General features: G+C 45.1%; 1 protein-coding gene across 2 annotated transcripts in view; it reads right to left on the bottom strand.

Annotated features, from left to right (window-relative positions):
* HTR4 (5-hydroxytryptamine receptor 4) overlaps nucleotides 1-12281 on the bottom strand; it is a 157790-nt gene that overhangs the window by 67431 nt on the left and 78078 nt on the right. For both annotated transcript variants that reach the window (XM_047862036.1, XM_047862046.1), the window contains exons 3-4: nucleotides 11564-11689; nucleotides 10099-10299 (exon numbers count right to left, since the gene is read on the bottom strand). In XM_047862036.1, coding sequence (XP_047717992.1) covers nucleotides 10099-10299; nucleotides 11564-11689 — 327 coding nt within the window. The remainder of the gene's footprint in view (nucleotides 1-10098; nucleotides 10300-11563; nucleotides 11690-12281) is intronic.

Below are 12281 nucleotides of genomic sequence, written 5' to 3'. Positions count from 1 at the left end.
CAAGGGGCTTGGCAAGCTGCCAGTTGCTTTGAGAATCAAGGAAGACGACCCCAGCAGGGATATTCATCAGGAGCCAGGAGCACAAAGTGGGGCTGAGAATGTCGCCAAGAGCAGAGGGGGGATCTTCGGGTTCCAGGAAGAAAAAACTGTGGGGGTGAGGGTTTGGGGGGAGACTCCTTTCTGTCAGAGATCTGAATTGGTTCCGCATCTCTGCCCTGGTTCTTCAAGTATTTTGTTTATGTCTGTGACACAGCACATCTCCAATCGTATTATAACTGTCTGTTTCTTGTCTCTGCTATAGCTACTGCTATTCACACTATACGTGTTGCCCATTTACCGAGGGCACATTATGCAGCAAGAGTTGTATTCCATAATATATCTCACTCCTATAGCAACTCTGCAAGGCAGCTCTCATTCTCCACGTTTTAAATATGAGGAGGGGCGCCTGGGTGGCTCAGTCGGTTGAGCGTCCGACTTCGGCTCAGGTCACAATCTTGCGGTATGTGAGTTCGAGCCCCGCGTCGGGCTCTGTGCTGACTGCTCAGAGCCTGGAGCCTGTTTCGGATTCTGTGTCTCCCTCTCTCTCTGACCCTCCCCCGTTCATGCTCTGTCTCTCTCTGTCTCAAAAATAAATAAACGTTAAAAAATAAATAAATAAATAAATAAATAAATAAATATGAGGAAACTGAGGCCCAGGGAGTTCAATCCACTTGCCTAATATCCTACGGCCAGGATACAGTAAAACTGGGAATTAAACCCACATCTGGCAAAGTCCGTGCCCTGGTAATGCTGGTGAATGGTCAGGGTGAGACCAAAGCAACCCTCTTTAAGAAGAAGACAGAGAACATGAGTGCCTTATAAGCTTTCTGAGCTGAGGACACGTGGAAAAAATGTGAACATACTTAAATAAATTTAAAGATGTATCTGATAAATAATATACAGGAATAAAAACTAAAAACCTACTGCAACAATCAAGAAGTGGGATGGGAGAAAAGGAGCGAAGAGGAGGAAGATGGGTTTAAGAGATATTTATGAAAATGCGTCTACGATTTGGCTTCCAGCTGGTCATGGTGGATAAGGAAAAGATGACCTCAAAGAATTGCATTTAAATGACTAAAGGATGACTAATAGATGTGCCTTTTACGTACAAAGTAGAAGAGGATATTAGTTTATAACGGAAATTTCCACTTTGGGCACACTGGATTCAAGAAAACAGAAAGAAGCTTAAGGTGAGATATTGAACAGGTGGGTAGAGATAGGACCCCAGAGCCCAGCATGGGACAGGACTGCAGGAGGGGTGAGAACAGAGGTGCAAGTGAAGCCATGGGATGGGTGAGCTCTCCAAAGGAAAGAAGGAGATCCCTAGTGCTGGAAGACCGAGGGTCTAACCTTGGAGGACACTTCGCCGTACAACAGGAAGAAAAAGACAGCAACCAGTGTCTGGGAAGGCACCCACAACAACCAGTAGAAATTCACATTTGGAAAGGAGAACAATAATGGAATAATACTTGTGGCTAACATTTATTGAATGCTTATTATGTACCATGCACTGATTTATGTTCTCCTGCATGCACTCAGTTATATTCTTCACGAACTCCAAAAGGAAGTTACTATTAACACAATGTTAGAGCTGAGAAGGTAAAACCCAGAAAATTTAAATAACTTCTCAAGATTACACAATTGGTAACTGGTCAAGTTGGGATTGAATCCAGGCAGTCTAGCACCCCGGGCGTCATTCTTAACTACTTGCTATACTGGCTATTCGAGAAGGGTAGAAAAATGAACACCAAAGTCAGACCAAGCAACCACAAGTCACATCTCGGAGCATCAGCTAAATGTGCCTGGAGCAGCTGCCGTGGACCAATCAGAATAGCACGAGGACAGGTGAACTCTCGTTTGCCTTGAGGCTGACTCTCAAGGAGCTTATCATCCAGGATGAGAAGGAGAGAAACCAATGATTAAGATGAGTGATAACTGGGGCACCTGGGTGGCTCAGTCGGTTCAGCATCCGACTTCAGCTTGGGTCACGATCTCACGGTGCGTGGGTTCAAGCCCTGCATCGGGCTCCGTGCTGACAACGTGGAGCCTGGAGCCTGCTTCAGATTCTGCGTCCCCTCTCTCTCTGCCCCTCCCCTGCTTGTGTGCGCATGTGTGCTTTCTCTCTCTCTCTCTCTCTCTCTCTCACAAAAATTAAAGATAAAAAATAAAAAAAACATTAAAAATTTTAAAAACAAGATGGATGATAACTGCTATGCTTATACGTTTTTTAATTTTTTTAACGTTTTATTTATTATTATAAATTACAGAATCCGAAGCAGGCTCCAGGCTCTGAGCTGTCAGCACAGAGCCCGACACGAGGCTTGAACTCTCAAACCACGAGATCGTGACCTGAGCCGAAGTTGGACGCTTAACTGACTGAGCCACCCAGGCGCCCCACTGCTATGCTTATATTTAACATTCTATGGGCACTCAGAAGAAGAAACAACAAATCATGGGGAATGAAGCCCGGCCAGTGGGTAGAGACAGTGACACATTCTGTCAGAATACTGAAGGGTGAGTGTTCATCGGGAAAAGAAAAGGAACTCGAGGCAAGGCAGAACATGGGGTTATGAGGAAACATATCAGACTCAGGCTATGAGTAACAGATCACTCATGGGTTGGAGCTGAGTTAGAAAAAATAGACCGAGGACACGCTGGGAAAAGCACTGAAAGACAAGGGAAGACTTTAGCCTATGGTTGATAAGGTATCACTGAAAAAAATTCGGGGTTTTGCACATGCCATTTTCTGGAACCTTCCTTCCAGAAGATGCCTCCTCTTCTTCCCCTTTACCTACTGACATTTGCATAATCCACAGATCCCAGCTTCCCTGTTACTTCCTCCCAGAGCTTACCCTGCTTTGGAGGCCACATGCTCCAACAGCTTCTTTGACTTCTCCTTATTTGACTTCAATGGCCGCCGATTTCATTATAATTACCTATTTACTACCTGTTCCCCACTAGACTAAAAGCTCTGCGATTCAGAGCTTTCTCTGGTTGTTCACCTCTGCACTTCCACTGCTCTGCTCAGCTCCTGGCAATTAGTTAAGTACTCAATACATATTTAATGAAATGAATATAAAAATAAGCATGAGATTCAACTCAACAAGTATTACCATTATGTACAAAGTATGAACTTAGCCTCAAAGCGTATGTGACAAAGGGAAACAGTATGCCTTCCTTTCAGAAACACATTTCAATCCCATTGGGAAAACAGATGTAACTGTGTGACACAAGTTCACAATGACAGACACCTTTTAGGTATACATTACAAAACTGAGTGGTGCCGCAGGGAGATCATTAAGAAACGCAGACACGCTTATCTCTGGCACAGGATGAGATATGCAACCTTTGAGTCAGAATCGTATGTTTAACAAGTAAACCTGTTTTAAAAGAAAATCTGCGACTGACAAATCGTCGGAAGAGTTTTGCAGATAATATACATCAAGTTCTTGTGTTGCCAAGAGAAAGGGTAGGCAATTTGGTTGAACATGTCAATGAGGACATCTTGCAATCCCGTAAAGAATGGCATCCTCAGTGAAGTGAACCATTTCAAGGGGAATTGCATTTGATGCCAAATACAGGACAAGTATAGCATTGATTGGGGGAAGGGGATCAGAATGGTTAAAAGTCTAAAAAGTATGGCATATGAAGCCAGTGGAAGGATCTAGGGATGTTTGGCCTAATACAAGAAGAGTTGGGGAGGGCAAACCTTTGTCTTGTTGTGGAGGCTCAATAAAGAGATCTGAAGGTCCCTTGGGCAGCCTAAAAGAAGTTGATGTCTGCTATTCTTGTCTGCCCAACATCCTTCTTCCAGAAGGAACTGCCATTCTCCCACGCCATACACCTTTGGTAAAGCTGACCGTCATGGTGCCTCACCTCTGCCCAGCCACCATACTGTGTGAATGGTCAGTGAAAGAGTGACTCAAGCAAAGCCAGCCAAAATTCTTCCATGAGAAAGAGCATTTAGGCTTCTCCTCCTGTGGATTCACGAGTTAATCAGGATGGTTTAAGACTCACTGGTCTAAGCCCAGCCTGAGACTCAATCCAACAAGAAAACAGCAAAGGGACACAAAGGACAGATATAAAGAGAGGGACAGAGGCAGCGAGGGAGACTGACAGAGATGGAAGAGAAAGAGAAGAAAAAAGAAACGATAGAGTCAAGGAGGAGAGACAGAGACAGAAGGAGAGAGTGAGCCTCGATGGCATTGTTCAAACCCTGTAGACGGCCATGTCTAAGGTCAGACTTTTCAGCTGATTGAACCAATCGATTTATTTTCCATCATGTGTTGCTGAAAAAGATCTTACTAATATATCATCTGAGAAGTGAGTTGGTCAAAACACTGCATTCAGGCAATTCATTGGGATATTGGGAAAGCCCTTTTCAAAAGCTTATTTAAAACCTAAAGCCATTTGAGCAAACTAAAAATATATTCACAGAAGTCTGCTTCTTGCATATCAAATGACTGGAATTTGCAGAGAGCTACTATGTACAGTGGTACCCTCTAGGGTATATAGCTGTGGAGGTGCAGAGGGAGAAGAGCGACATTTTTATGTTCTACTCATAAGCCGGAGGCACTTTTTTTTCACAATGCCCAGGTATTATTATCATGCTCATTAAAAACTGTGATGGGGAGGGCGGCGCCTGGGTTGCTCAGTGAGTTAAGCATTACGCTTGGGCTCAGGTCACCATCATGGTTCGTGAATTTGAGCCCTGCCACAGGCTCTGTGCTGACAGAGTTCAGGGTCTGGAGCCTGCTTCAGAGTGTTTGTCTCCTCTCTCTGCCCCTCACCTGCTAGCTCTCTCTCTCTTTCAAAAATAAACATTAAAAATTAAAAAGAAACTGTGATGATTAGAAAAGAGACTGTTGAAATGGATGAGACACAAGGTCATGAATGAGGGTGGTGGGACCAAGGAAGACAAATATGGGAGTGAGTGGGAGGAAGGATCTGCTGACAGGAGACAGCGAGGGCTCCAAAGGGGGGAGAATCCAGGGCATTTTGTGAGAAAGCAGAGAGAACACGTTGGTCAGAAAGACTTCTGTGCTCTCTGCCTCGCTCAGATCTCAGAGGGAACTCCTAACACTAAAGTTAGAATGTTTTCAGAGACTGGAGAATGTGCTGGTCTAGGAGCACTTTCAGCCAAAGGCTATCCTGGATACTTCTGCGCTCAAGAAGTGTCAATTTCTAGCACAGGGAAGATTCAAGTTCAAAACATATATTTTAGAGGTTATTAAAAGTGATGGCTCCCAACCCCAATCTATCTGGTCACCTAGTCTAGCCAGGACCATTTTCAACTACCCTCCATATAACCGATGTTAATAGTTTGATGCAATTTCATTCATATTCTCTCTCTGTCACTCACTCACTCACTCACTCACTCTCTCACTCACTCACCTATACCTAAATATAAATATCTCTATATTTATTTTACAAAAGTGGAATTATTCTAAACATTGAAATCTGACACTTGCTTTTCCCCCCAATTAACACACCAGTGATATCTTTCTAGGGCAACACACATAACTATTTCTCATGGGTTTTAGTGGCCAGATTAAAACCCAGTACTCTATCACAGATACTTAGTTGGTTTTCATTCACCACAGAACCTTTGATTCAAAATAGTCAACTGTACTATAGTGCTTTTAATGCAGTTTTCTGGTCTCCCATGACCCATACATACTATATGATGCATGTAGCTTAATTATGCTTTGGAAATCACTTCTAATGAGGCAATAAACTTTCATTAATTGGATTCAATTCTCAAAGCACCAGGAAGCACAGTGGATGGAGCACTGTAGTTGGGAAAAAGCATTTTATAATATTAATGGAGTCCCGCTTCTTGCTTTGATCCAAGGGTCTGCCATCCGGGAGGAATTAAGAATCACAGTGAGCGTTTTTGCCTGGGAAGCACGACCGGAGATCACTAATCCCTGTAGAGTCATGGTAGCTCCAGAAACAAAGACAAACATCTTAACAGGAATCACATGATGAACAATGGGCACCGCACCCCACTGCCAAGCTCCCCCTGTGCTCTGGCCCAGCCCAACTGTCAGGCTGGGAGGGACAGAACAAAAACAGAAGCTAACTGATAAATAAAAGCTTACACTTCCAGACTAAGATGTAGTGTTGTCATGTTCAGGGTGAACCTTCCATCGCAATGAGAATATCATGCTTGGGACAGGAGATGCTAGAAACAATTGGCAACCTTCCCAGGCTCCCTGAGGAAAACCAACAAAACGAAGCCATCTGACTCCATCTTATTTATGATATCAGAGGTTTTGATGTCCACTATCCGAGAAGGAAATGGAACTAATGGCAGCCAAAAAGTTTTGAGAGAATTCTCTCAAAAACAGGGTTTACTGAACATTCCATTTGTTGAACAGTGGTTACCAAGTGCCTACATCAGTATTGATGCCCTTATTGGTTAATTGTTAGTTTCCCCATTAAAAGGTAAGTTCCAGGAGGGCGAGGACATTGTCCTTACTCATATCTTTTTTTTTTTAATGTTTATGTTTTTTTTTAAATTTTTTTTTTCAACGTTTATTTATTTTTGGGACAGAGAGAGACAGAGCATGAACGGGTGAGGGGCAGAGAGAGAGGGAGACACAGAATCGGAAACAGGCTCCAGGCTCCGAGCCATCAGCCCAGAGCCTGATGCGGGGCTCGAACTCACAGACCGCGAGATCGTGACCTGGCTGAAGTCGGACGCTTAACCGACTGCACCACCCAGGCGCCCCTAAATGTTTATGTTTTGAGAGAGAGAGAGCGTGCGAGGGAGGGACAGAGAGAGAGAGAGAAAGAGAGAGAGAATCCCAAGCAGGCTCCATGCTGCCCGTGCAGAGCCCGATGCGGGGCTCAAACCCATGAGCCATGAGATCGTGACCTGAGCCGAAGACGGATGCTTCACTGACCTAGCCACCCGGGTGCCCCTCCTTACTCATATCTTTGCACTTTCTCCTCTCGGGGGAGATAGAGACATATGATTCCACGCAAATGTGTTCTATAAGAAACAAATGAGCAAAGGAAAATAAAAGAGGCACGCCCCCATTCTTAAATACAGAGAGCAAACTGGGGTTGCCTGAGGGAAGGTGGGGGGAATGGGTGAAATAGATAGACAGGAATAAGAGGTAAAGACTTCCAGTGACAAAATGAATAAATCACAGAGATGAAAGGTACAGCATAGGGAATACAGCCAATAAGATTGTAATAACGTCATGTGGTGACAGATGGTCACTATACTTATCACAGTGAGCATTAAATAATACATAGAATTGTTGAAGCATTATGTGTACACATGAAAGTAATATAACACAGCATGTTAATTATACTTTAATAAAAGAGTATAAACGCAAAAAAAAATACACAATAGATTTTAATCACCACTGCACTAAGTTTTACAAAGAAGAATCAGTTTGATGGGGTCAGGGAGAGCTTCCAGAAGGAGGCAAGGATTGAGCTAAAGTCTGGAAGATACACAAGAGAGGAGGGGGCAAAGGAGTTTCCAGGTGGAGGGAGGAGCCAAGGCCCTGGGACGGCTGGGCCCAGAGCACTGGAGAGAGAAAGAAGGCCAAGACAGCTTGCAGCCCAGGGAGTAAGGCTGGTGAAGGGCATCAAGGGAGGTTGGGGACACAGACAGGAAACAGATGGCACAAAACCCTACGGGCCCAGGAGTCTGGTGTCGATCTTCAGTGCACTGCATAGCCATTGAAGGCTTTTAACCATGACTCTGGCTATGAGATCTTCTAAGACGTGAGCAGATTGGAGGAAGATAAAGTAGATGTGGGGAGAACAATTAGGAGGCTGCTGAAGCGGCTTATGCAAGAGATGGCATTAGTCTGGGCCAGCACGATAAAAGTTGGAGAGAAACAGTAGGATCTGTTTAGGAAAGAAAATCAGTAGGACTTATTGATTACATGCAGGGGATAAGGAAAGACCGCATGTAGCGTAACTACCTGATTTCTGGATGATGCAGCGGCTGGAGCAGCTATTCACTGATGAGGTCCAAGTTCGGTAAGAAAAATCTTACCATGGAGGGTGCATGGACAGTTGCAGGAAACTGAAATGAACATCCACCAGCATCGTGTACTGTGCCAAGCTGGGCCAACGCTATGCCTCCGCCGGACTATCTAACTCAATCCTAACTGCAATCCTATAAAACAGGTGCTATTGCCCCCAATTTTAGAGACGAGAAGACAGAGACTCAGAAAAGCTTAATAACTTAAGACCATCCTCAGAGCTAAACACTGGCAGAGCGGGGGTTTGAATCCCACCCTCTTCAGTTCTAAAGCAGATGGTTCTTCATGACCAGACCATACTGCTTCAAGACAACGAATGCCCGCCTCCGCGGGGAAAATTCCATGATTTCTAAAGCCCCTGATAGTTCATCTGGAACTCTGAAGCCAAATCTTCCTAGGGAACCCTCAGCCCCCCTCTCAGGGCCGCTCCAAGTCAATTTTCCACACTAGGAAGATGATTCTATATGTCCCCCCAATCTACACTCCCTACTCAGCTCATTACCCAAAACTCAAGGTTACCTCCAGGTGCCACAATCACCTCAGCTCTGCCCCCTCCAAGTCCATATGATACTTTCAGTCTCAGCACTCAATTTGGCAATGACCCCATGTGGGCTACCCCTCAAGACTTCCATGTATTTTCTACCCCCTTATATTTTATTTCTTCTCATGTGAACTTTCATACAGTATATAGTGACTGGCTTAAAGTGTTTCATGTACTGAAGTCGGACTGCTGCAAACAAGCAGATGAACACAAGTTTCAAACCATGACATGCTTTGGGTCTGCTCGCCAACCAACAGTTCAGTTTTACCAGTGTCGCTATCTGTAGTGACAGAGTCTCATTAGACATGCATTTAATTTAAGCACATTCGACTCTATGTTCCTGGTACAGCAAGAGAGAGAAAGAATTCGCACAATTTAAATAGAGCAGGCCATTACACCTGCCATTCCAATCAATAAGCACCATCCCACGGGACAGGAGATGAATCCACTGTTCCCGCAGCTGGTTTCAGGCCCTCAGGACCTTCCCCAGTGTCAGAAATTCTCTGGACAGACTCTTACTTGAGTGTTTAAAGACATATTTTAGACACATCACAATCTCTAATTTTAGTCAAATGCTTTTCCTGTCCCCCAGTTAAAGAAACAGTGACCTATCTCTAGACTGGAAGAATGACTGGGTCTGTTGCACTCCTCCGAAGACAGGAAAGGCTTGTCCCATGGGAATTCTGGTAACATATTACTGGCATGTGTTATCAGAATTTGGGAACTAACCCTATGATATGAGTACTGTGATGGCGGTTTGTGATCCTGTAATCGTCTGACCTTTAGACTGCATTCTGCTTTTATGACTGAATACAAACGGGCAGGAATTGGAAAATAAAAAGTCCAAATACCACTGATTAACGTACATCTCAAATAAATAAGGCCACGATGGAAATCGTCAGGCCTCCTGAAGTCAAATGTGAAGCAAAAGAATAAAATATGCAAAGGAATTAAATGCTAGCCGTGCGTCCCCCAAACGAATCATTACTGGGGATTTTAAAATCATCTTTAACTTTCTGGAAAAGATTCTCCACAGTTGCATGCACATACCTAAATATGCATATAAAATTCTGACGCGGACACATTTTGGGAGAGGAGGTCATGTCGGAACATCAAACTATCCTTCTGAACCACCCTAGCTGCCTATTGGGAAAGGCATATTAATTCTTGCTCCCTCAGAGTTTGTTCGTGCCATCAGTATAAATTTAGAGCTCTACCGTAAACTGATTGCCAATACTTGTCACTCTCTAGATCGTGAACTTCCTACAGGCTGGTTCTAAGCCTTAACAACCTCTGTGTCTGCAGGACCTTAGGGAGGGCCTGACTAAAAGGGAGCCCTCTGCGAAGACTGGAGAGTGGGGGAATCAGTGAGTACCCAGAATTTATCTCTCTGAGATTCATCACTTCTGATGAATTAGGGAAAGGAAGAAAGGCGTGGTCCCATAGCCAATCAGGTCCTTGTCCCCAGCACGGAGCTCTGCTGTCACACTGCTCTGTCCTCACCTGTCCAGAGAAATGCAGCACAGGTGAAAAATCGACGCCGTCGTGAGCAGGACATCTAGTGATGTCCGGACCAGGCAAAACATCTCCCCATAAATCCAGATGTCCTGAACCAGCTCGATGGCACCAAAGGGCATCACCAGCACCGAGACCAGCAGATCCGCAAAGGCGAGGGATACGATGAAATAATTGGTCTTTATCTTCCTGTGAGAAGAATGTATAAGGAAGAAGGCAGGGGGAGAGACAAAGGAAAAGATGGGAGAAAGGGGCAGGACAGTAGAAAAGAGGAGAGGGAAACAAAGAAAGAAGGGAGAGAGACAGAGGAAAGAAAAGTCAGACATGCAATGAATTCTGTGAAATTCCCTTCCCCCCTCTGTCATGCAGCGTGTGTGGTCTAGCCACCCCTGACCTCTTGCACCCAAATCCTTCTCATCTTCTTCCCTGCGGCCACACTGGCCTGATTTGAGCCCTGGTGCATGAAGCATGGCCTCTACACAAGCTTCTCTCTCTCCCCACCCGCCCTTCCCTTCAGGCCTTGTTTGGTTATTCTCTGGGAACCCTCCCAAGGCACCCTCCTCAAAAATGGTGTCAAATTCCACTGTTTTCCACGCTTAGACTGACTGCTGTGTGCCTCACATTTGTGACATGGGCCAGAACCATGTGTTTACATTTCCTTTGCATTCTAAGTGGATTAGTGCATGCCTTGCTTAGAGAGGAAGGCCGTAGGTGAGCCAGGATTGTATCTTTTATCCCATTTTATGGCCTGGTGGCTCTCAATCCAGGCTCAACACCAGAATCACCTGGTGAGTTTTTATAAATATCGATGCCCAGGTCTCTCCCCAGATCAATTAGTGCAGAGACTTTGGGTGGTTAAACCCTCCCCCACCCCCACAAGGACTGTCAGATAAAATATGACCTCCGAGTTATAAAATAGGCCTCCGAGTTAAATGTCAATTTCAGGTAAACAATGAATAACTATTTACTATAAGTATGTTCCAGACACTGCATGGGACATACTTATGCTACACACTAGCAATTTTCACGAGGTCTTCAGGTGACTTTAACTGCAGCTGGGTTGAGACTGATGAAGTGGAAAGAGCAGAAATACAGGTCTAAATCCAGATCAGTCACTGAGCACACACCCCCCTCTGAACTACTGATAAAGTGGGGAGGTTAGACTAGATAGGCTCTCAACAATTGTACATTTATAGTGATCACAACTGTTACCAAACACCTCCCCCCAACCCCTCCCAAAGCTGAACACGGGAAAAAAAGACGGGACGGAGATCCACGTAAGTGCTTACACCGGCTATGTCATCATGGGGAAATCACGTGTGATCTCTTCCCTGCTCTGTTTTACCAACATCATTTCCCTCTCATAATTTGAATTGTAATGGGAATTATAGTTCAGACCCCAGCTCTCCAGGGAGAGCCTCGAACTCCACCCCGGTTTCCTCCTGCTACTCACCTGAGCTGCCTGTCCCTGCACACAGCCACCATCACCAGCAGGTTCCCCAGGATGGCCATCAGGATAACCGCCGAGAGAAACGTGAGCAGCACGACCTTCTCCACCGACCCAAAACCCTCCTTGGAACTGGAAGACACACGCATGCGCGCGAACACACACACACACACACACACACACACACACACACACACACACACACAGAATTGAAGGAAACTCTGAGACACAAGGAAGAAAATTAATTTTTTCCTCACTTATCTTCAGGAAAGTAGCTTCACCATCAGCAGCCGTAATCCACATTTACTATATACACCTGGTATATGCCAATGTCTGTACTCATCACTTTACATATTATCCTACTTAACCTCCTACATAATGAGGAGGCGGCAGCTCAGAGAGGTGAAGTTACTACCCTGCCATTACGCAGTTACTCTCTGCCAGAGAGCTTGTGACATTCCTTCAGAGCACTTACCTCACTCAGCCTGTGCTCAGAAGCCTTATTTGGTTGATTCCTGTCGAGCGCACCTCCCCAGCCAGGAGGTAAGCTCCACCAGGCGGAGAGCCTGCCTGTTTTATCCACCGATCAGTTCAATCTCAGCGCATCACTCACCGTTGTTGGATGAAGGAAAGTTGGTGTTGGATGAATGAATGACGGTAAGTGGAAGCAGGGTCTGCATGAATACGAGGCCACCTGTCTCCAGGACCCCACCCCTGCCCATGT

The sequence above is a fragment of the Prionailurus viverrinus genome, chromosome A1 (assembly GCF_022837055.1).
Source record: "Prionailurus viverrinus isolate Anna chromosome A1, UM_Priviv_1.0, whole genome shotgun sequence".
In the NCBI taxonomy this organism is placed as follows: Eukaryota; Metazoa; Chordata; class Mammalia; order Carnivora; family Felidae; genus Prionailurus; species Prionailurus viverrinus.
The sequence above is the reverse complement of the archived record's forward strand: the minus strand, read 5'-3'. Positions and strand labels throughout refer to the sequence as shown.